Below are 24,009 nucleotides of genomic sequence, written 5' to 3'. Positions count from 1 at the left end.
GTCTGCTTAAGATTTTCTTTCCCTCTCCATCTGCCCCTATCTGACTTGTGTGTGCTTTCTCTCTCTCAAATAAATAAATCTTAAAAAAAAAAATCACCTCAACAGAAATGAAGCTACTCCTTTAAAAAAGGACAAATATAATGTAAAGTGGATAATAAGAGGCCATGGTAGATACCTTTGGGAGTGTTTACTTGGTTCATGAGAAACCCATCCACATCAGAGGGTTCTGGTGATCATTGGACCAAAGTGGTCAACCAGAATGCCAAGTCTGGGATTTTTGAATTGAAATCCAGAATTCATATTTCTTCATGGTTGGACATACGGGTTGTGGAATGGCTGAATGTACTGGCAGGTAGACTAAGTAGCTGAGAATTATGGGGGAGATAATTCATTTTGCAAACAAATCAGAGGTGAGTGGCAGAAACAATGCTTCTAGACTCCCAAAGTAGACATCTGTTGTTTTTGCTTGCTTGGCATCCCTCCTCATTTTGTTAGCCGTGCCTTATTCTTCAGGGACTATCTCACTCCCATTCCATGTGGTCCTGGGAATAACTGACAAGTCAAGCCTACCAGCCTTGCTCCTTGAGCAGAGACTCAAGGCAGAAAAGGTGGCATCGTCATTTTGGTGATCACTGTTGGGAGAAACTATGAGTTTCTGCTATAGGATCCCTGGGCTGGCTAGATTGCTGTGCCTTCTGGGGTCTGATTGTTCAACAAGTTTTTGAATTCTGAGATCAAGGGTGTTTGCTATTTGCAATTTAAGAATCCAAACACATTTTTCTAAGGTCCTAGCTCAAATCCACATGGAGGCTTGTAGCATTCTGTTTTGGGGCTCATGATGTACTCTTGTATCAAGTATTTTTAGCTCATGGTGTTTTTGATATTTGTGGCTACACGTCTTAACTAGCACAGACCTACAGTCGACTCCCCTATTTATGTGGATGGTCCTGAGATGGACTAAAGCAGGTTCAAGGCTCTCTAGGTCCTACTCCAATCTTCAAGGTCATAACCAAGATAGTCTATTTTATCATTCTATAGCTTTCTGAAACATCCATTATTTGTTTGCATTTTGTAAGTATGAACATCTTGGGGAAAAATTCCTAACAAAGGTATGCTCTGTGAACAGTAGGATTAAAAGCTTATCAAACAGACACATGGTTCTAAATAATGTATGATCCCTTGAACAGGAGCCCAAATCTATTCCTGAAAAAAGAGCTCTTATTTCCTCTATCAAGCAACATTAAATGAAATTATAGCACTGCCATTAAATCCAATTGTACACCAGTAATTTTTCATTTCCAATGGTACTCTTCTTTATTAAAAAATCTTTATTAAATAACAAAATATTCCAGCTAATATAAGTACTTCCTTGAGCTCAATATTAATACACTTGGCACACAATTCAAGGCCATCTCCTCGAACTCAGGAAGTGCATGATTTTTTTCCTTGTGACGCAGCAAGTAGAGTTACAGTGACAGCCTCCCTCCTCCATTTCTCCGGTCAAGTCACAGAAGTGGTGAGGTGTGTGGGGTGTTCAAATGAGTAACTTCTTAAATCTGGATCCATGGAGCTAGATCTGGATCACATTATTAGAATTCAGAGATAATTGGTAAAAACAAAAAAACACAAACACAACAACCCCCAAACAAAAAAAGCACAGCATAGTACTAAGCAGCTTAAGTGATTAGCAATATTGTGATCCTTGGCAAACTCTGGATGGACCTTAATGAAACAGAACAGTGGGGCCTGTGCTAACAAAAATGCAATCATAAAGTCTGACCAGTCCACAGTGTTTCCTTTTCTAAGAGTCTAAGGAAGGTAAATATTATCTTGGAATATTCTCGTAAGGAATGTAAGGTAAATAAACGGAGGCAGTTTAAAAAGTATTCTTTTGCCCATCATACTTTATTTTTAATACAAATAGGTAATAAAAGGTACCCAGATATCTTATTAAACAAGAATACATTTCTGTGTATCAAGCCATCATTTACAGATTAACACTGCAAAAAGTTTGAATTAATAACTCTTAATTTGCTTCCATAAGATAAAGGCAATAAAAAAAATGATAGGGTGAGAACTAAGCAGTAAGAACCAATGCAAAGTCCTAAAATCTTGTCTCTGTATTAATTCTTTCACTGCCAAAAAATCACACGCATCTACAAAAAAAATGGAGGTATCCTTAACATTGAATGTTATTTACAAAATAACTTCATTTCTCTCACTTGCTTTGGATCCTGTGGGCCCACCTGGACATGGCCATTCTGGGCCCTGAAGCGGGGGCACCTCACACCAGCTCGTAGTATTTCCCCGTCTGGGGATCAAAGTAACAGTTCAGACACGGATCATACAGCAGAGTCAGCACTTCCTCATCCTCCTCCACACTTGGGTCTTCTTCACCTGCGGGAAGGGGAACCACAGACACATTAGCTGCCTGCCAGGCCTGGAGCTCCTGAATTGTGCAAGAGCAGGAGGGGCAAGGAGGCAGGAACCTCCAGTCCTCCTGGGAGAGGCTCACTCTGAGGGTGAACATCGAGGCCAGGATGGAGGAGCACTGCAGACGTGTAGACTCCGTACACGGTCTGCTTCACTGGAAAGGGACAAGAAAAGCTGAGTGTGGGAATGGGCAGGGAGGGCCAGAAGGAAGGGGCAGGGCCAAGCGATGAACAGGATCAGGGATATAGGAGTGGGATTCAAGACTTGAGGGTGACAGCTGCAGACTTCGTTGTGGGCCAGAGCTGTATGAGTGCACCCTAAAAATGCTACCAAGTAAACCGGAATTAAAATGATAATGTTTAGGAACACAAGTGCACAAAGCATAGAACACCAATGGAAAACCATCAGGTGATGCGATGTGTAATTTTATTAGAGGTAGGAAGTTTTGTCAAGTTTGCTAGTAACATGGACATGGCTTCATTTTTGTCTCTTGTGACCATGATTTAGACAGTTTGGAGGAACTCCTGCTGCCTGAGTGCTCAGTGAGTTTCCAACACATGGTTTCCAACATGTGGCATGGAATGAAAAAAAAACCTGTTCTACTAAGATCTTTCCTGAGCACCTTACTGTGCCCAGTGTTGTGCTAAGTGCTTGTGTGCTTGATGCCATCACCAGCAAGCCAGTGCCTTCTGAGTACTTCTGAAAACCACGTAATAGGAGCCCAGAAGCCAGGAGGGTGAGACTTTCCTGAGCTGGAAAGGATCAGAGTAGGCTCAGGAAGGAGGGTGATTAGGCTAACACCCCTCCCTCCTCCTTAGCCAGGCTACAGAGGACTAGAGAAAACCCAATCCCTGGGGCTATGAGCTCACCAGGGTTACGGTGGTGGGCTTGGGTTTGGGTGGTGGGCTGGCACGAAACAGAGGCTCAGTCAATACTGAATATGTCTGGAAAGGGTGATCGTGGAACAAAGTCTATGATTAAAAGGGTGACCGCCCAGAGTAAGGGAAGGTGGTGGGACTCCATCTTTTCCAAATCAGAGCAAGCTGGTGCATGGACCCTGTCGGGACAGTGACAAACCTGAGTTAAGTCCCATGGAGCGGGGCCAAGATGGTGAAGTCGGGGTCTGAGACTCTACCACAGCCATTCCTCTGACCACCCAAAGACCTACAACTCGATCGCCCCTGCACCAGGCACTGAGTGAGGCGCTGGGGATGAGCTGGTCAAAGAAGCAGGCCCTGTTCTCAAGGAGCGTGCAGGGACTTGGGCAAAACACAAAAGCAGCTGACTCTCTCATGGGCTGCATGCAGGGCCAGCAGTCCTTAAAAAGTGGAGCTAATGGAGGAATGGTACACCTTTGCCTTGTTTGCCAACATCTCAACTGGCGGAGACCCCGATGGCTTAGAAGGCACTTCCCCTGGGAGCCCAGGAGGTTCAATTGGTGAAGCACCTGCCTTCTGCTCAGGTCATGATCTGGGAGTTCTGGGATTGAGCCCCGAGCGGCCTCCCCACTCAGTGAGGAGCCTGCTTCTCCCTCTGGCCCTCACCGTGCTTGTGCTCTCTCTCAAATAAATAAATAAAATCTTAAAAAAAAAAAAAACTCATTTAAAAAAAGAAAAGAAAGAAAAGCACTTCCCCATGCAGTAGCTCACTTGAGCCTCTGTTGAAAGAGGCAGGAATTACAGGGCCTGTTGGACAGATGAGGGAAGCAAGGTATGTAGGGTTAACCAGCTCACCTGAGGTCACTTGCTGAGTCAGAGTCAGGGATGACCTTGGGTTTCCAGACTCTCAGTTCTGTGTTCTCTCTACCATACTGGTGCCCTGCTTTTGTTAAGAAGGTGGTGGAACACATTCAGTCAGGATCTCTGATATTATGGGAATTTAAACGCAGAAGAGGGTGAAAAAAAATTGTCCTACATTTGAAAAAACTCAGGCTTGGAAACAAAAGAAATTTCATTTCTCATGCTTCAAAAATCAAAGATGAGAGAAAGAGAGATGTGGGAGGGCAGAGGCAAAATCTGGGCTTATTAACTCCAGAAAAGACAAAGCTTGAGGTGACAGCAGCCTTCCTGGCTGCAGGTACATAAAGGGTGATAAATGAAGAGAGAAGCTAAAGAAGATTCTATGGGGTTCCAGGAGGAAGCAAGAGGATTGGCGAGGGAAAGTTCCAAGGAGCCAGGTTTTGGCTCAGCTCAGGGAAGACATTTCTCAACAGTAGAGCTGACCAGGAAATGGGACGTGGCCCTTGAGGAGGGTGAAGCGGGGAGGGGGGGCGCTGGGCCACCACTTGTGTGAGATTTTACTGTGCAGGGCCAGATCCAATGATCCCTGCTGTGCCTTTGATGAGTTCCTGAAACTCTTGGCTGCAGTGGCTTATGTCCTTGAAGTGTGACAGGACTTTGCTAATGACCACGTTAATGGTGGTGGCTGACCTGAGCACCCTGCAAGGTTTCTAATTAAGAACACAAAATCAGAGAAGGCAGGCTGCCTCTCCTTTCCTTTCTATTGTTACCTTAAGAGCAGTCCCTAGGGTCCTGCCTCCACTTTCTTCCTTTAGGTAGGAGAGGTTGGGAATGCTTTTCAAGCGGCTGTTTCTCATGGAAGATGACCCCCTTTAGGTCACTTCTGCACATCAAAAGGAGGGTGTGCATGTCCTTTACCTTCACATATCCAATCCATCATCCCTTTCTTATTTGGGCTACTTCAGAGAACAGAATCAGTAAGTAACTAATGTGTGCCTGCTATGTGATGATGCTGTCTATTAAATCCGTCCTATGTCTAGGTGTGGATGTGACATTCACACATGAAACAAAAGCAGCTACTGAAGACTAATGAGGCGGGGGGATAATTCAGGACTCTGAGCCTTAGTCGTCTTACATGCAAAGATAGTAAAACTACCCATGATAGTACCTCGGAGAACTAAGTAAGATACTCTGTAACCGTCCACACAGAGAATATTCAATAAATGTTGTTATAAATGTCATCATGAAAAACGTAAGATACCGGAGTTAGACACAAGAGGGGTATGTTTGCTTGTATCTTATTCCCTATCCCCAAACTGTGCCTGTTTGATTTTTTGCTACCAAAAGAAGAAATGGTGGATTTGAACAAAATACAAAGCCCCCAATTCATTTTATAAAGGACATGGCAATTAATGCTTCTTTAAATAAAAAGATTTCTTACAACCAAAAGTCACGTATTTTTCAAAAAGTAAAGAGAATTTTTCCATCAGGTGTAATGTTAAAATCGCATATCACAGAGGTAAATGATAATGAGTCTACATATCTCAGGGGTCTGCTGTCCGATGCTTCCTTTTTACTCCATCCACACATTGGGGGAAATCCACACATTCTGACCTCTGGCAGGTAAGTTCCTTGCCATATAACTGCTTAGCACACTCTGCGCTGGTACTCTCCAAAAAGATAAAACTTTAAGCTGGCGCTATGAAGTTAGAAAACTCAATATATTTTATGACCAGTTAGGAATCTTTCGAGATGAAAATAACAGTTGTAATGGGCCATGGGTCTTTATCACTGAACTGCAAGGGGATCGAGGTGGATCCAATTCATTAGTAGGCGTTTTGCTACATAATGCATATAAACTGAAGCAGTAACTGCTATATAAATGCATTAGTTCCAATACATATCACTATAAAACTGGAACCTCATGCATTATAACCATGGGACTAAAGCAGGTTTCGTGGCTTTTAGTACTAAAGCTTTAAATGGGTGAATTTTAAAACTCTACCAACAATGATACTCATACAAAAATTGGGTGACATTATGTATAATTTTACATTGAAATAAGTGCTTTAAACTTGTATAAAAGGTTTTGTTTTCATTATAACTTAATTTTCAAAGCTTCCAGTTTACATCACTTAAGCCATTGTAGTCCCTACGTAATGAAATTATAATATCATTAAGCAATTACCACTATGATGTCAAGCAATGGGAAATGTTTTGAAAGGTAATTATTGTGCATGGGTATGGGGTAATTTTCAATTATATTCTTGGATGGTGCAGAGTTTGTTTTTCCCCAAAATGCTAAATTGCTCTATTTAAAGACTGGCTACAGAAACTCTAAAAGGACAAATTAACAAATAAAACCATTCTCTGCTACAAGACTAAGAGCATCTGGACAGGGGTCCAAATTACATTTTTACTCTTCTCCACATAATAAAGTCATTTCCAGTGAAATAAAATTGCCTTTCAGATAATAATCTATTTACAAACTTCCAGCTTTATCCACTTTGAAATTGGTTAACAGCAATAACAGAAGAAGAACCAACGGAGCCAAACCAGATTCAGCAATATTAGCTGCCCTCCCCTCTGTTAGATTAGCTCAGGCAAATAATCCCTTCAGTTCACCTTTTGAAAGTCTATTAATATAAATGCTTAATTATCTATATTTATTGCATTTTAACCATAGATAATAGAAAACCTATATGCGCAGGCTGAGTCTTCAAGCTTGAAAACAAATAACACGGCATCGGTTTATCAGATTTAAAATCTCTGAATCAAGACACTGTACTTGATTTTCGATTTTCTGACGCTGCTATCCAGAATTTTTTTTTATAAAAGTTAATGCATTTTCTCTCTTATAGATCTTGAGAAGTGATTGACTGTATTTTTATGTGCATACTAATACACTACAGTTTAAACAATTCAATGGTGAGGGATCACCATTCCAAACAGTCAGCCTTAGGATCAATAAAGATGACATTTTAGATAAGATTCTGCTGAGCCTCATGTGCTTGCAGACTCTTCCACTAATGCCGCTCACAGTAGGGCAAAATTAACTTGCACAAAACCCCGAGAAAGTCTCCCGTGAACTGCTGAATTTTGGGTTTTCAGCAAATATATGTCCTCAAATGAGGGAAAGATAAATGACCAAGGATGGGATAAAAAGGATGAAAAGATACTTTCTTCTATTAGAAAACTATATTGTTTCTTGGAAGGCAAATAACATGCCATGATTATAGTTCAGGTTTCATTTGGGAAATGAGTACATCACCTCTTTTGCAAAAACACTGGCTATATTTTACCTGGAAAATGCCATTGAAGATAACATGGTGAAGGATTTGGATGACAGACTGGGAATTTGTGCAATTTCCTTCCTTCCAGGTAGTCTCTACTTACAAATGTGCTGTGATTCAAATGTGTGCTTGTGTATATCAAAGCATCCAGTGAAACTGACACAGTGCCACATCTGAGACTTACACAATGTTACATGTTAATTTTATCTCAATAAAGCTGGGAAAAGAACCTACAAAATAATTGTGCACTTGGAAATACATGGCTTACAACTCTGAATGCATTTTGTTAACACACCCAGAGAAGTCCCTAAACAGACTACTGAGCTCTGGAGGCTACAGAGCCCATAGTGTCTCAATGGCCTGATTTCAGGCAAGGTGGGAACAGTGCATCTAGGGGAAAATGCATCCCAATTCCAGCAAGGGAAGCTGAAATCACACCCTGGACTAGGACCCTTTCTGAGGTGTTTCTGGGGCATAAATAGATGGGATGGTTCTAGAATAAGAGAGAGCGCTCCTCAGATACCAGCAATGTGTTTACTTCTCTACTACTGGGCTCATTTCTAGTACTCCCAGAAGGAAGGCATCTCTTTATACTAGAGAGAACGTTGATTACCAGCCCCCTACCTCGCAACCACTTTTGGGCAGAGAAGATACCCCTGAGACTGATAGCTGCATTAAGAAAAGACCTCCCTTCCCCAAGGTTAATCTGAGAGCTTTTAAAGGCAACTCCTTGCCTAACAGGGGAAGGGGTGGGGACTCTGGATTCAAGTCTGTCATGAATACTAATGAATCATTATAGGAGCTGAGCACTGAGGTGAGGATGCTGTGGGTTGAAAGAGAGTACTATTTTATCCAGAAAGCTTCAAGAAAGAGAACTCCTAAATTAAAAAAAATTGCAGTGGACACTTCAGTTGTATGGTTCTAATTGACCTAAATGGGAATTCTGTGGTCCTATAGCAGCGTGGGGGTTAAGGGTGCAGACTGCCAGGTTGGACAGGCCTGGGTCAGAGTCCTGGTTCCACACTCAGTGGGTCCGTGACCCAGGCTGTGAGTTTAACTTTGCCTGTACAGGAGGACATAACATAGCCTCACGCCTGGGAGTTTTGGGAAAAGCCATGAGGTAATACAGGAAAACTTGACCTTGTCGTGGGCACACGGCCGGTGCTGGCATCTGTTAACTCTTACACTGCCAGTATTGCTTTTGGGGGAAAGGTATCCTTTGCACCTTAAATAAATCTTGAAAATACAAGGAAGATCCAAAGAGTAGACCAAATCATCTGTTTTCCACATGCAGATGACTCATGCATTCACTCACTAAATATTTCTGAAGCCTGTACTGTGCCCTAGGTGCCAAGTCAAGCACTGGAGGATACCATGGTTTTTCAGTGAAGCATAGTGTCTGTAAGGCAATTACAGAAGAGTGCTTTCAGATTCAGAGTATTAGGTGAACGTCGAGTAACTGTGTGGCAGGAACTAAGACTCTGGGAGAACGGTGGATCCAGAGCACACAGCCAGATTCCCTCCCTTTGCTTAGCTTCAAAGAGCCATGAGGTTCTCCTAATTTCTCGACTAGTAATTTGGATATTACAGCTTTAAAATCAGCATCTGCCCCCTATTTCTTTTTATTTTTTTCTATTCTATTCTATTCTATTCTATTCTATTCTATTCTATTCTATTCATGAGAGACACACACAGAGAGAGAGGCAGAGACACAGGCAGAGGGAGAAGCAGGCTCCATGCAGGGAGCCGGATGTGGGACTCGATCCCGGGTCTCCAGGACCATGCCCTGGGCCAAAGGCAGACGCTAAACCGCTGCGCCATCCAGGGATCCCCTCTGCTGCCTATTTCTGTCTTGTGGGAGATTAATTGGTGCTCATGAAGGAATAGCCTGTGTGACCTTGCCATCAAAAAGGTACAAGGATGTTATTTCTCTGCAATTCTGGCAACTCCACAAGCACCTCTGAATGTCTTTCTTACTCAGAATCTATGTAAACTGCATGAGAGGTTTTGCAGGGCCGATGAGAGAAGTCATTATTATTCCATTTTGGACCTGGTAAGCATGAATAATTGAAGGGTCATATCTGTAAAGGAACAAATGTCAAAAACAAATGGACAACTACTCTTCCAGCCAAGTCGGCTTTATTTTTCAAAGGTCAGTTAGTTAGTTCTCTTGAGTAAGTTCTGAAATCATAACTTCCCATTTTTATATTTCAAGTGTGCTCCAGGAGACCACATATTTGGTATGTGTCAAGGGCTCCCTTGCCCCTGGCAACTGGCATTCAGCAAGTGCACCGTGGCCCAGGAGGAAGTGCAGAGAGCTGCCCATGTGTCTCTCCAGGCAAGTGGCACAGAGTGCAGCGCTGCCCCTGCCGGGGGGCTGGCTCTGCAGGAAGATGGGCTGTTCTACTTTGAGGTGGCATCTATGTGATTGAGGTGCTATGTCTTAGCAGACACTATGGTTGGGACACAAACTTCCACTGAATAAGGTGGGGACTCAAAGGCTAGTAGAATGCATGTGTGAAAACTAGCAGAGGGAGACCTCGATTGACATGGGGTCGGGAAGCCCTGAAGAGGGAGTGCTCATGCACGAGCTTCCTGTTGCAGCCTACACCACATGCCTGGGCAGCAACAAGTTCACTTTACTGCCCCAGCAGAAGGGAGGAAGGTTTTTCTCCCTGACAGGCAACAGCCTAGGCGATGAGAAATGTTGCCACCTTGAACTCTTGCTTTAGACTTTGACTCTAACAGATTTTCCTTCAAAGCAGCCTCTCCCAATGTCCTCCTTTTTCCCTACTAAGTAATATTCCTTTCCTTTGTTCTCCAGGCTTGCCTATGCTTTGCTGTAGCCTGTGTGTCCCAAGCTTGCCATTCCTCTTTTGCTGGTAAAATAACTTGCTCTATTGTATTGTTTTTAAGGTTAACACAGCCACTCATTCTCGTATGGCCTGTGGCAATTTTTTTTAAGATTTCACTTATTTATTCATGAGAGACATAGAGAGGTAGAGACATAGGCAGAGGGGAGCCCTGCAGGGAGCCCTATGCAGGACTTGATCCTAGGACCTGATCCAAGGACCCTGGAATCATGCTCTGATCCAAAAGGCAGATGAGTGCAACCACTGAGCCAGCAGGTGCCCCTGGGGCAAGTTTTCTAGAACTATGCATTGATCAGGCCATCTTTCCCTGCTGTTCAAGTGCAGTCATGCCTCTAGCTCTATAGATGCATCTCGGCCTCTCCACCTCTGCTGGAGCTGTGGGGGTTCAGCACGTCACTTCCTGGCCCTAAGTCCCGGTGTCCATGTGTAAAAGATGGATAATATCAAGAGTATCTACACCTCAGGAGGCTATTATGAGAAGTAAAGGGCACTTGCAGGTGTGGGTCACAGGAAGACGAAATAAATATAAGTCATTATTATTTTTATTCTAGAAGTCTAAAGATGGGGGATCTCCCTTCCCTGTTAACCAGCCTTCAAAAGCACCTTAACAGTTTTGCAGAAAGACACAGATGTGGAGGAAGGCAGGGTCCTAATCCTAGCTGGGGCTCTGACTGGGGATTCAACCTCAAGCAAGGTCAAGTTGAGCACGTTGGGATTGCATCAGGGTTCTCAGCTGGTTCGTCAGAGCCCCAGGGCAGAGTTCTGAGACCCTAACTTCCTCTTGAGCCAGAGCAATTCTGCTTTGATCTCTTTTATATGTTGGAATTTCATATGAAATTCATTTGAAAGAAAAGTTTTCAGTGAAAATAAATACAGTTTAACAGCCACTGCATAAGGTGACATATCTCTGCTTTAGTTGCTAAAGTGCAAAGGTCTAGGTTCAATATTCTCATTGTCAAATTTTAGAAATATCCCTAATATACTAAAACATTGGAATGAAGGAAAACTGAAAGTAAGACTTCAGTGAATTACTCATTAGGTATAAAAATGACCAGCTGGAGAACATTTCTCTCCCTCTTTTTTCCCCTTTCTCCCTTCCGGTTTTCCTCCTCACAAAAATTTAGAGAATACCCAATAGCCTACAGAAATCACACAGGGTACTTGGGATCCAATAGTGAGCAAGGTGATGAAGTCTCTGCTTTTAAAAACTCACAGGCTAGGAAGAAAGACATGACACCAGCAAACAAATCATGAATTACAAACTGTGAAAAGGGCAGAAGATAATGTGCAAGGTGGAGGGAGACTGGCCTACTTAGATAAGACTGGAAAGGCCTTTGAGAAGGTAGGTGACAAGTAAACACCCAGGCCAGGCAGCTGGGTGACCCAGGGATCTTGTTTCTCAGTAACTCTGCTGCTCCCTCAGAGCTGGTCAACTCGGCAACTTCACCTGAGTCCCTCACTTCTGTGGAGAAGATGTACCACTTGTCATTCCTGATGAGCATGGATGGGTGGGGGAGGCAGGCCAGGGCTGAAACAGGGGACCAGATGTCTGCTTTTTTTTTTTTTTTTTCCTTTTCTCCCTTAAAGAACTTAGCTACTTAGCACTTGAAATGTTTTAATTTGTGTTTTTTTCCTCTGTAAATCAAGAACTCTCAGTAGAAAAATAAAATTTCAATTCCTGATTTTACATGTATTATTTTTGGAGTAGGTAATCTAGGTACTTGTTTCAAAAATCAAGAGTGGCTGGGATCTGGGGCTCGGCTGTTTAGATTCACATCCCAGCTCTGCTGACGACTAGTTGTGGGACCCTGGGCAAGGCATTCAAAAACTCTGTAACTTGGTTTTCTCAGCTGTAAAGGACAACGATTACACACCCACACAAACAGTACCTTCCTCATGGTGTTGCTGTGATAGTTAATGTCACAACTTAGCTCAGTGCCCTAAATTCACGGTATTGTGCAATAGAAGCCCAGGAAGAGGCCTGGACTGCCCACAACCACATCTCCTTTTTGCTTCTGGTGATACAAACCGGATACTTAAGCCAATAACTTTTCTTTGACAAACACTTTATTAAGAACACTATCTTGGCATATTGGTATGTTGTCTAAAACTAAACCAGTAACATGTAAAGATAACCAAATAGGAAACACTAATTTTTGATGACATTAATTAGTTACAAACCACTCAAGTATATCAGAAAAGGGGAAACAGAGAGCTGATACAAAACCTAAGGTGACATGCAGGAGGGGAGCCAGGTCTGGTTAACATCAGCCAGAACATTTCTACAATCTTCTGAATTTCATTTGTTAATTTGCTCTTGATCGAAGTTCTGTTTACCTTCAACATAATTGAGCTCCTGCTGTCAAAACATCACTTTGCAATGGTGACTTGAAGCCATCCTTTCAACTACTTATCACTAATATATATCTTGGGTGCCTTTGCTCAAGGACCACACTCTCTGTTCCTGTGGTTTATTTAGGACACTTAACATAACATATTATTTGTTCTTTCACAGCAAGGTCTCCTCCTGACAGCCAAGATTCTATTTTTCTGTCATAAGTAATTATGAATGTATACCTCTAAAAAGATTCCCAATTTGAGGGGCATAATCTATTTCAGATAGTAAATCACAGAGACATCTCCATCCCTTGGGCGGCCCAAACTTTCAACTCGGATGTATGAGCTCTCACTCTGAATTTTCCATACCTGGAGAAAAATGAGATGTTCCACTTTCTCCCTGGGGCAGTTAGGGTAAAAAAAAAAAACCTGGCACCTTTGTTGGAGCAATTTATATTGGCTTCAGTTCCTTTATTATTTTTTTAACTTCAGATGTAGTACTTCCATCTTCAAAGTCCCAGTTCCAAAAACCATCTCAGGGAGTCCCACTCCGAGGTTATTTGTCACTCCAATTATGTACTTTAGACTTTCCTTTACCCCTTCCATCCCACTCCCTCTGTTTCTACCAAATGGTCTCTTCCCTTCCTCCTCTATGCACTTCTGACAATCATGTTCCCTGCTCACAACCAAAAACTAATAGTTCATTTCTCTAACTCATTAGCAAAGGGAGCCTCCAGCAAATTTTCATTCCTGCTTCTTTCCCATTCTGCCATTGCTAACATTACTTGCTATAATTCGGTGTCAGCCTTATCTTTATTTATTTATTTATTTATTTTCCAGCCTTATCTTTAAAGACAAGTATTCCTGTATTAATAAAAGCATGTATCTAGTGATGTAGGAGTATTGGGTCTGCTTTATAATAATATGAACAGCTAGTATTCTAAGTGCTTTGTGTATAGTACATCTTACTGAATCTTCATGGAAAGCTTTCAGGCAGACACTATCTATTATCAATCTTGCTTTACAAATGCAATAACCAAAAGTCATAAAGGCCACATGGCAGAAATTGGTAGAGCCAAAGTCCAGATGAAGGTCATTTTGATACCAAAGGACTTATCAGCCTACAAAATGAGGCACAGCTTATCTCATTTTGGGGATATGAGCCTAGATGATTAGCATTTAATAAAAACGGTGGCATCTCAAAGTGACCAATTTTCTCTATTTGTAGTTAATGATTTTTATTTTGTTGTGTATAACATTTTCCATTTCCCACCTTGAGCACTCAAGCTTCCAGAAGAATCCGGATGCTGGTCCGTTGGCTGTCGACTGGAAGGAACAATCGGTGGGCTCAACATATTTAACCAGTCCCTAAAAAGGAAAGAAGAAAGGAAATAAACAGGTGTGCAATTTCATATGTAAATTTTACCTCTCCCTTGGATTTATAATTTCCTGGGGCTTTTACAAAGAAACATTTTTTCCCTCTCCTTCATATTTCAGAAAGACAGAATGTCCAGAGTTAATAATAAGTTCTATAAATGGATTAATATAATGCTAATCATTGAACTAGTTGTCCCACAAATACATCTAGATTAAAGACAACTATTTCTTTTGGAAGTTTATTTATTTTTTTAAAGATTTTGTGTATTCATGAGACACACAGAGAGAGAGAGAGGCAGAGACATAGGCAGGGGGAAAAGTAGGCTCTCTGCAAGGAGCCCAATGTGGGACTTGAGGCCAGAACCCCGGGATCATGCCCTGAACTGAAGTCAGACACTCAACCACTGAGCCACCCAGGCATCCCTCCTCTTGGAAGTTTATTATTGTGACTATTAAACTGTATACTGTTCCTCTCATATAAGAGAGTTATTTTGGTAACTCAGAAGAAATGCAGCAGAGACAACGTTCCTTAGGATTTTTTGGGTAAGGAAGCCTGGCAAAGTCACATGTCACCTCTGTGACAACATTCCAAATGTGATCCAAAACAAAAGTTGGTCTTGGAGCAGTAAGGGACCAGCCTCAATGGAGGGGTCAGCACTCAGGGCTAGAGCAGCAGAAGGCAAAAGAAAGAAGAGTGAGGGGAGCCAGGCCCCCGAGTGACTATTCCTTCTGTTCTCCCGTTAAGAATGGGGGCAAAACCACTCCTACATTCCCTGCTCCTTTGCCTCCAACTGCCAACCTAATTTCCCAAGTTCTTTACTCTCCTTCCTCCTCTATTCTTTTCAGGTCTTCCCAGTCCCTCTAGGAGGTACCTGCATGGGTGTGACACAAGAGGGTGACATGCAGAGGGCATGAGTGACTGTGTGCTCTACTTCCAGCCTTTCTCAACTCTAGACTCATTAGTGAGTTTCTTCAGGGGAGGGAGCAGGAGGGAAAGTGCAGGCTGTCCCAACGGAAACTCGCTTGCTTGCATTGATATCAGGACCTGTTTTGTTTGCCTTATTCTTCTCAACAGGAGTATGTCCTCATGACTAAACAGCTTCTTTCTAAATTTCTGTGTTTATTACTGTCTTTATCTATGATGGGAGACAGTCCCAGCAGGAAGTAAGAGTACTGGCTCTCCAGGTCAATCCTGGCTCCATGTTTCCCCATGCAAGAGCTTGGCCATGCCACTTACATCATACACCTCTTCCACAAAGAGGAGATAAGGACTGTACCTCAGAGTTTGGTTGTTAGAATTAAATGAAAAAAAAAAATAAAAGGATGAACAACATTTAGCATGGATCTGGCTAGTCACATTCAATAAATTTCAGCTAGGACCACCATCGTCTTCATTATTGGTGAAAATCATTGTGTGGCTTTCCCTACAATGATAAACCAAGGTAGGAGGAATTGGATTTTGTTGGAATTAAACCAGTCAAGGATGGTAGCCTGGTTACAAGTCTCTATAGTCAAGATCTTCCACGAAAGTAATTCACTCTTCCTGCAAAAAAAATAAGTATCTCAACATAAAATATCATTTAAAGTATCATTTTGATATTTTAAGACACTGTCAGCTCCTCCTCACCTTAGTTCTCACTAGATTATGACTAGTGAAATAAGCCAGGTGAACGTGCTGTATAAGTGGATTTCATAATAATACATTAAGAACACCAGAAAGGAATTGTCGCAGACTTCCAAGCTAATGGGAAATTTTCTGATAAGTACTTTTCATTTAGTCCATTTCATTAGTCTAGACCCCAAGTTCCCACATTATAGAAAATTACAAGATCACATACAAATTACCAGCCCTGGTGACCTCATTACTCAGTAAGAGTATTGGAGAGCAACAAGGAGCACCAACAACAGAGAGCATAATGTGATCATAGGATGACATCCCCAGTGACCAATCAGAAACTCTGAACACAGGCAGGAGTAGCTCCTACTCATGGTCAATGGACAAGGGGAAAATAGACGTGGGGGCTGTATGACTGTTATGAAAGGCAAGACATTCACCTCTTAGGCCAATGACTTGATTACTGTTTTTCCTTCTCTGCAGTAGCTATGAAAAGTGCAGCGTTCTTCCTTTTGTGACTTTTTTTGGTTGTTTTAAAATAATTTCAGACTTACAGCTTTTCTGTAAGAAAAGTACAAAGAGTACTTCTTTGCAAGAAGAGTACAAGCACTCCTACATATCCTTCATCCAGATTCCCTAACTGAAACACTTGATCACATTTGTTATCTATCATCATTTCTCTACCAAGTGGGATTGGCAAACTCTGGCTTGTGGGCAAAGTCTGGCTCACTGCCTGCTTTTGCACAGCCTGCAAAATGAAAATTATTTTTACATTTTTAAGTGGTTGAAAAAATAAAATAATAATGTTTCATGACAGATGATAATTATATAAAATTCAAATGTGTCTATATATAAAGTTTTATTGGAATAAAGCCATGTTCACTTGTTATGTATTGTCTATGGATGTTTCTGTATTACAATGACAGAGTTAAGTATTCGTTATTTGGCCCTTTACAGAAAAGTCTGATGATCCCTGGTCAATAACTGCAGGCTCATTTCTCCAATACTAATACAATACCACAGATTCATTCTCATCTCTCCTCTTTCTATATTTGTAACTCCTTTAGACAGTGAGGAACCCAGCTCCCATTACCTTCAGTAAATTTACTTATTTTTTGAACTATAGAATATGCCAAAAGTATTTCAGAATTGCCATGCAAACAAAACTGTAGAAAACCCCAAACTTACTCTCTAGAGTTCTTTTTATTCCTTCATTAATATTGTATAAAATGGTAAAACAGTATATTCTAAATTTACATGAGTTAGTTTTTCTCTCTGCTCTTCAGTGTGGTTGTATTATTTGTCTGAAATAAGAGTTATAGTCATCTACTTCTGTTTGTATTTTATTTGAGGTATTTTTTTTCCTCCATTAACTGGTGATTTTTATTATTCTTGTTGAGTATATAAAATGTTAACAGTTCAAAAGTCAAAATACCTAGAAACTCATATTCAGTAAGTTACATTTCCGCCATATCTCTCGGTCTGTTCCTCCCTCATCATTTCCATGCCATCCCCATCGGCCTCTCTATAGGAAATAAATTTCATTAGTTCTGGTATCTACTATGTTTCTTTTTGCAAAAAATAAGCAGGCATGTGTCTAATGCAAAAGGTAGATTACAATAACTCTTACACTTTCATTTTTCAATTTAAAATATAACCTGGAAATCATTCACCTCAGTTCATAGAGAACATTTCATTCTTCTTCACAACTGCGTGGTACTCCATGCATGGCCATACCATAATGTATTTCACCATACTCCTAGGTTTGGGCATGTTTTCAGTACTGTGCAATTACTGAAATTAACGCTGAAGTGGATAACCTTGAGCTACATATTTTTGTATAGTTGAAGATATACCTTTTAAGGTAAATTCCCAGAAGTGGAATCTCTGGGACAAAAGGTAAATAGATACTTGGTTTTGTTAGATACTAACAAATTCCCTCCACAAGAGTTGTGCCATCTGCATTCCCACCAGCCATTGTGGGTCAGTGCTGGTTTCTCACCAGCCATGTCATAAGAGTATGTTGTCAAGTTTATCATGCTTTCCAATTTGAGAGATAAAAACTGGTATCTTAAAGTAATTCTGATTTGCATTTGTTTTCAATATGAGCATTATGAATGGAGTCGACTGTCTTTTCAAGTGTCTAAGGCCACGTACTTAACATGTAGGTATATGTATATATGCATTTTATATCTATGTTTTTTTTTGTGTGTATTCATGTCTTTGCTCTTTCTTCTATCAGATTTTTTGTCTTTTCCCCTCACTTTGTTGTATGTCTTTGCTTACACGTTTTTTTGCCATGCAAAAGTTTAAAAAAATTTTCTGTAATCAAATGTATTAATATTTTAATTACCTCTGTACTTTGAGTTATAGTATATATGGTATGAATATATTTTGGTATAAGGTGGATCTAATTTTATCTTTAAAAAATGACTACAGGGATCCCTGGGTGGCGCAGTGGTTTGGCGCCTGCCTTTGGCCCAGGGTGCGATCCTGGAGACCCGGGATCAAATCCCACATTGGGCTCCCGGTGCATGGAGCCTGCTTCTCCCTCTGCCTGTGTCTCTGCCCCTCTCTCTCTCTCTGTGACTATCATAAATAAATGAATTAAAAAAAATTAAAAATAAAAAATGACTACAGGTTGGTGGGGCAAGATGGCGGAAGAGTAGGGTCCCCAAGTCAACTCTCCCCACCAACTTACCTAGACAACTTTCAAGTCATCCTGAAAACCTACATATTCAGCCTGAGATTTAAAGAGAGAACAGCTGGAATGCTACAGAGAGAAGAGTTTGTGCTTCTAACATGTTAGTACAACTTGTTTTTAGCCACTCTGCACTGAGCAAAATGATTAGAAAGAAGAACTCACTACAAAAGAAAGAATCAGAAATAGTACTCTCTCCCACAGAGTTACAGAATTTGAATTACAATTCGATGTCAGAAAAGCCAATTCGGAAGCACAATTATAAAGCTACCGGTGGCTCTGGAAAAAAGCATAAAGGATTCAAGAGACTTCATGACTGCAGAATTTCTATGTAATCAGGCCTAAATTAAAAATCAATTAAATGAGATGCAATCCAAACTGGAGGTCCTAACAGCGAGAGTTAATGAGGTAGAAGAATGAGTGAGTGACATAGAAGACAAGTTGATGGCAAGGAAGGAAGCTGAAGAAAAAAGAGAAAAGCAATTAAAAGATCATGAGGAAAGGTTAAGGGAAATAAATGACAGCCTCAGAAGGAAAAAAATCTTATGTTTAATTGGGGTTCCAGAGGATGCTGAAAGGGACAGAAGACCAGAAAGTGTATTTGAAAAAATCATAGCTGAGAACTTCCCTAACTTGGGGAAGGAAACAGGCATTCAGATCCAGGAGATAGAGAGATCCCCCCAGCCCCCCGGCCGCAAAATCAATAAAACCCGGTCAACACCCTGACATTTAATAGTGAAACTTACAAATTCCAAAGATAGAAGATCCTTAAAGTAGCAAGAAACAAGAAATCCCTAACCTTTATGGAGAGAAGTTATAGGTTAACAGCAGACCTCTCCACAGAGACCTGGCAGGCCAGAAGAGGCTGGCAGGATATATTCAGGGTCCTAAATGAGAAGAACATACAGCCAAGAATACTTTATTCAGCAAGGTTCTCATTCACAATAGAAGGAGTGATAAAGAGCTTCCAAGATAGGCAGAAACTGAAAGAATATGTGACCACCAAACCAGCTCTGCAAGAAATATTAAGGGGGACTCTGTAAAACAAAGAGGAAGTCCAAAGAAACAATCCACAAAAACAGGGACTGGATAGGTATCATGATGACACTAAATTCATATCTTTCAATAGTAACTCTGAACGTGAATGGGATTAATGATCCCATCAAAAGGTGCAGGGTTTCAGACTGGATAAAAAAGCAAGACCCATCTATTTGCTGTCTACAAGAGACTCATTTTAGACCTAAGGACACCTACAGCCTGAAAATGAAAGGTTGGAGAACCATTTACCATTCAAATGGTCCTCAAAAGAAAGCAGGGGTAGACATCCTCATATCAGATAAATTGAGCTTTATTCCAAAGACTGTAAAAGAGATGAAGAGGGACACTATATCATATGTAAAGGATCTATCCAATAAAGAGGACCTAACAATTATGAATATTTATGCCCCTAATGTGGGAGCTGCCAAGTATATCAATCAATTAATAACCAAAGTTAAGACATACTTAGATAATAATACACTTATACTGGGGGACTTCAACACGGCGCTTTCTGTAAATGACAGATATTCTAAGCACAACATCTCCAAAGAAACAAGAGCTTTAAATGATACACTGGACCAGATGGATTTCACAGATATTTACAGTACTTTACATCCAAACACAACTGAATACACATTCTTCTCAAGTGCACAAGGAACTTTCTCCAGAATAGACCACATACTGGGTCACAAATCAGGTCTCAACCGATCTCAAAAGATTGAGATTGTCCCCTGCATATTTTCAGACCATAATGCTTTGAAACTTGAACTCAATCACAAGAAGAAATTTGGAAGAAATTCAAACACGTGGAGGTTAAGGACCATCCTGCTAAAAGATGAAAGGGTCAACCAGAAAATTAGAGAAGAATTAAAAAGATTAATGGAAACTAATGAAAATGAAGATATAACCACTCAAAATCTTTGGGATACAGCAAAAGCAGCCTGAGAGGGAAATACATTGCAATACAAGCATCCCTCAAAAAATTGGAAAAAACCTCAAATACACAAGCTAACCTTGCACCTAAAGGAATGGAGAAAGAACAGCAAATAAAACCTACACCAAGCAGAAGATAAAGATTTGAGCAGAATTCAATGAAATAGAGACCAGAAGAACTGTAGAAGAGATCAACAAAACCAGGAATTGGGTCTTTGAAAGAATTAATAAGATAGATAAACCATTAACCAGCCTTATTAAAAACAAAAAAGACTCAAATTAATAAAATCACAAATGAAAAAGGAGATATCACCACCCAATACCACGGAAATACAAACGATTTTAAATACATATTATGAGCATCCGTATGCCAATAAATTAGGCAATCTAGAAGAAATGAATTCATTTCTGGAAAATCACAGACTACCAAAACTGCAACAGGAAGAAACAGAAAACCTGAACAGGCCAATAACCAGGGAGGAAATTGAAGCAGTCATCAAAAACTTCCCAAGACACAAAAGTCCAGGGCCAGATGGCTTCCCAGGGGAATTCTATCAAACGTTTAAAGAAGAAACAATACCAATTCTACTAAAGCTGTTCTGAAAGATAGAATACTTCCAAACTCGTTTTATGAGGCCAGCATCACCTTAATTCCAAAACCAGACAAAGACCCCACCAAAAAGGAGAAATATAGACCAATATCCCGGATGCACACAGAATGCAAAAATTCTTAACAAGATACTAGCCAATAGGGTCCAACAGTACATTAAGGAGATTATTCACCATCACCAAGTGGGATTTATCCCAGGGATGCAAGGCTAGTTCAACATTCGTAAAGCAATCAATGTGATAGATCATATCAACAAGAGAAAAAAGAACCATATGATCCCCTCAATAGATGCAGAGAACGCATTTAGCAAAACACAGTACCCATTCCTGATCAAAACTCTTCAGAGTGTAGGGATAGAGGGAACATTCCTCAGCATCTTTTTTTTTTTTTTTTTAATTTTTATTTATTTATGATAGTCACATAGAATGAGAGAGAGGCAGAGACACAGGCAGAGGGAGAAGCAGGCTCCATGCACCGGGAGCCCGATATGGGATTCGATCCCGGGTCTCCAGGATCGTGCCCTGGGCCAAAGGCAGGCGCCAAACCGCTGCGCCACCCAGGGATCCCTACATTCCTCAGCATCTTAAAAGCCATCTACGAAAGCCCACAGCAAATATCATTCTCAATGGGGAAACACTGGGAGCTTTTCCCCTAAGATCAGGAACACAACAGGGATGTCCACTCTCACCACTGCTACTCAACATAGTACTAGAAGTCCTAGCCTCAGCAATCAGACAACAAAAAGAAATCAAAGGCATTCAAATTGGCATAGAATAAATCAAACTCTCCCTCCTTGCAGATGACATGATACTGTACAGAGAAAACCCAAAAGACTCCACCCCAAGATTGCTAGAACTCATACAGCAATTCGGCAGTGTGGCAGGATACAAAATCAATGCCCAGAAACCAGTGGCATTTCTATACACTAACAATGAAACTGAAGAAAGAGAAATTAAGGAGTCAATCCCATTTACAATTGCACCCAAAAGCATAAGTTACCTAGGAATAAACCTAACCAAAGAGGTATAGGCTCTTTACCCTAAAAACTGCAGAACACTTCTGAGAGAAACTGAGGAAGACACAAAGAGATGGAAAAATATTCCATGCTCATGGATTGGAAGAATTAATATTGTGAAAATGTCAATGTTACCCAAGGCAATTTACACATCTAATGCAATCCCTATCAAAATACCATGGACTTTCTTCAGAGAGTTGGAACAAATCATCTTAAGATTTGTGTGGAATCAGAAAAGACCCTGAATAGCCAGGGGAATACTGAAAAAGAAAACTCTAGTTGGGGGCATCACAATGCTGGAGATTTCAAGTTGTACTACAAAGCTGTGATCATGGGACGCCTGGGTGGCTCAGCAGTTGAGCGTCCGCCTTTGGCTCAGGGCATGATCCCGGGGTCCTGGGATCGAGTCCCACGTCGGGCATGGAGCCTGCTTCTCCCTCTGCCTATGTTTCTGCCTCTCTCCGTCTCTCATGAATAAATAAATACATATTAAAAAAAAACAAAGCTGTGATCATCAAGACAGTGTGGTACTGGCACAAAAACAGACACATAGATCAATGGAACAGAATAGAGAACCCAGAAATGGGCCCTCAACTCTATGGTCAACTAATATTCGACAAACCAGGAAAGACTATCCACTTGAAAAAGGACAGTCTCTTCAATAAATGGTGCTGGAAAAATTGGACATCCACGTGCAGAAGAATGAAACTGGACCATTCTCTTACACCATACACAAAGATAAACTCAAAATGGATGAAAGATCTAAATGTGAGCAAGAATCCACCAAAATCCTAGAGAACACAGGCAATACCCTTTTTGAACTTGGCCACAGCAACTTCTTGCAAGATACACCTATGAAGGCAAGGGAAACAAAAGCAAAAATGAACTATTGGGACTTCATCAAGATAAAAAGCTTCTGCACAGCAAAAGAAATCATGAACAAAACTAAAAGACAAGCTACAGGTTGGGAGAAGATATTTGCAAATGACATATCAGATAAAGGGCTAGTATCCAAGATCTAGAAAGAACTTATGAAACTCAACAGCAAAGAAACAAACAATCCCATCATGAAATGGGCAAAAGACATGAACAGAAATGTCACAGAGGAAGACATAGAAATGGCCAACAAGCACATGAGAAAATGCTCCGCATCCCTTGCCATCAGGGAAATACAAATGAAATCCACAATGAGATCCCACCTCACACCAGTGAGAATGGGGAAAAACAAGACAGGAAACAACAAATGTTGGAGAGGATGTGGAGAAAGGGGAACCCTCTTGCACTGTTGGTGGGAATGTGAACTAGTACAGCCACTCTGGAAAACAGTGTGGAGGTTCCTCAAAGAGTTAAAAATAGAGCTACTCTACGACCCAGCAATTACACTACTGGGGATTTACTCCAAAGATACAGATGCAGTGAAATGGCAGGACACCTGCACCCCAATGTTTCTAGCAGCAATGTTCACAATAGCCAAACTGTGGAAGGAGCCTCGGTGTCCAGCGAAAGATGAATGGATAAAGAAGATGTGGTCCATTCATGGACTTTAGATGCCCATCTCAGGCACGTCTACACCTTGGAATACTGTGGAGGTGCTGTTTTGAGCAGTGTAAATTCCCTGGTTGGCAAAGTTTTTCTGTGAAGAGCCAGACAGAGAATACACTCAGCTTTACAAGCCATGGAAGTCTCTGTTTTAACTATTCAACTCTGCTGCTGTAGTGTGAAAGCACGCATAAACAATAAGTAAATGAATGGGTATGGCTGCCTTCCAATAAAAATCTTAAAAAAGAATCTCACAATGGCTTGGATTACAGGCTCACAATGGATTTGGCTTACAGGCTAAGGCTGAATGACCTCCATCATAGAGGAAGGAAATGTGAAACGAAACATTCTTAGGGCTCTTATGAAAATCCCTGTCAATTTTCCTCCTAAATGTGTGTGTGTGTGTGTTTAAACATTTTATTTATTTATTCATGAGAGACAGAGAGAGGCAGAGGCATAGACAGAGGGAGAAGCAGGCTCCTTGCAGGGAGCCTGATGCGGGGCTT

The 24,009-nt window shown here is 41.1% G+C and overlaps 1 protein-coding gene across 10 annotated transcripts in view; it reads right to left on the bottom strand.

The window, feature by feature from the left end:
* Positions 1 to 1,313: 1,313 nt before the first annotated feature.
* The window catches only part of CFAP20DC (CFAP20 domain containing), a 244,468-nt gene continuing 221,772 nt past the window's right edge, over positions 1,314 to 24,009 (bottom strand). For 5 of the 10 annotated variants that reach the window (XM_055343310.1, XM_055343306.1, XM_055343309.1 and 2 more), the window contains 2 exons: positions 13,949 to 14,043; positions 1,604 to 2,397 (listed from right to left, as the gene is read on the bottom strand). In XM_055343310.1, the coding sequence (XP_055199285.1) occupies positions 2,285 to 2,397; positions 13,949 to 14,043 (208 nt within the window). In that variant the 3' untranslated portion in view covers positions 1,604 to 2,284. Of the gene's footprint in view, positions 1,577 to 1,603; positions 2,398 to 13,948; positions 14,044 to 24,009 lie in introns of those variants that run through there. The other 5 variants (XM_055343302.1, XM_055343304.1, XR_008666843.1 and 2 more) reach the window with 4 other exon arrangements.

Source organism: Nyctereutes procyonoides, unplaced genomic scaffold (genome assembly GCF_905146905.1).
Source record: "Nyctereutes procyonoides isolate TBG_1078 unplaced genomic scaffold, NYPRO_anot_genome, whole genome shotgun sequence".
Lineage (NCBI taxonomy): Eukaryota > Metazoa > Chordata > Mammalia > Carnivora > Canidae > Nyctereutes > Nyctereutes procyonoides.
The sequence above is the reverse complement of the archived record's forward strand: the minus strand, read 5'-3'. Positions and strand labels throughout refer to the sequence as shown.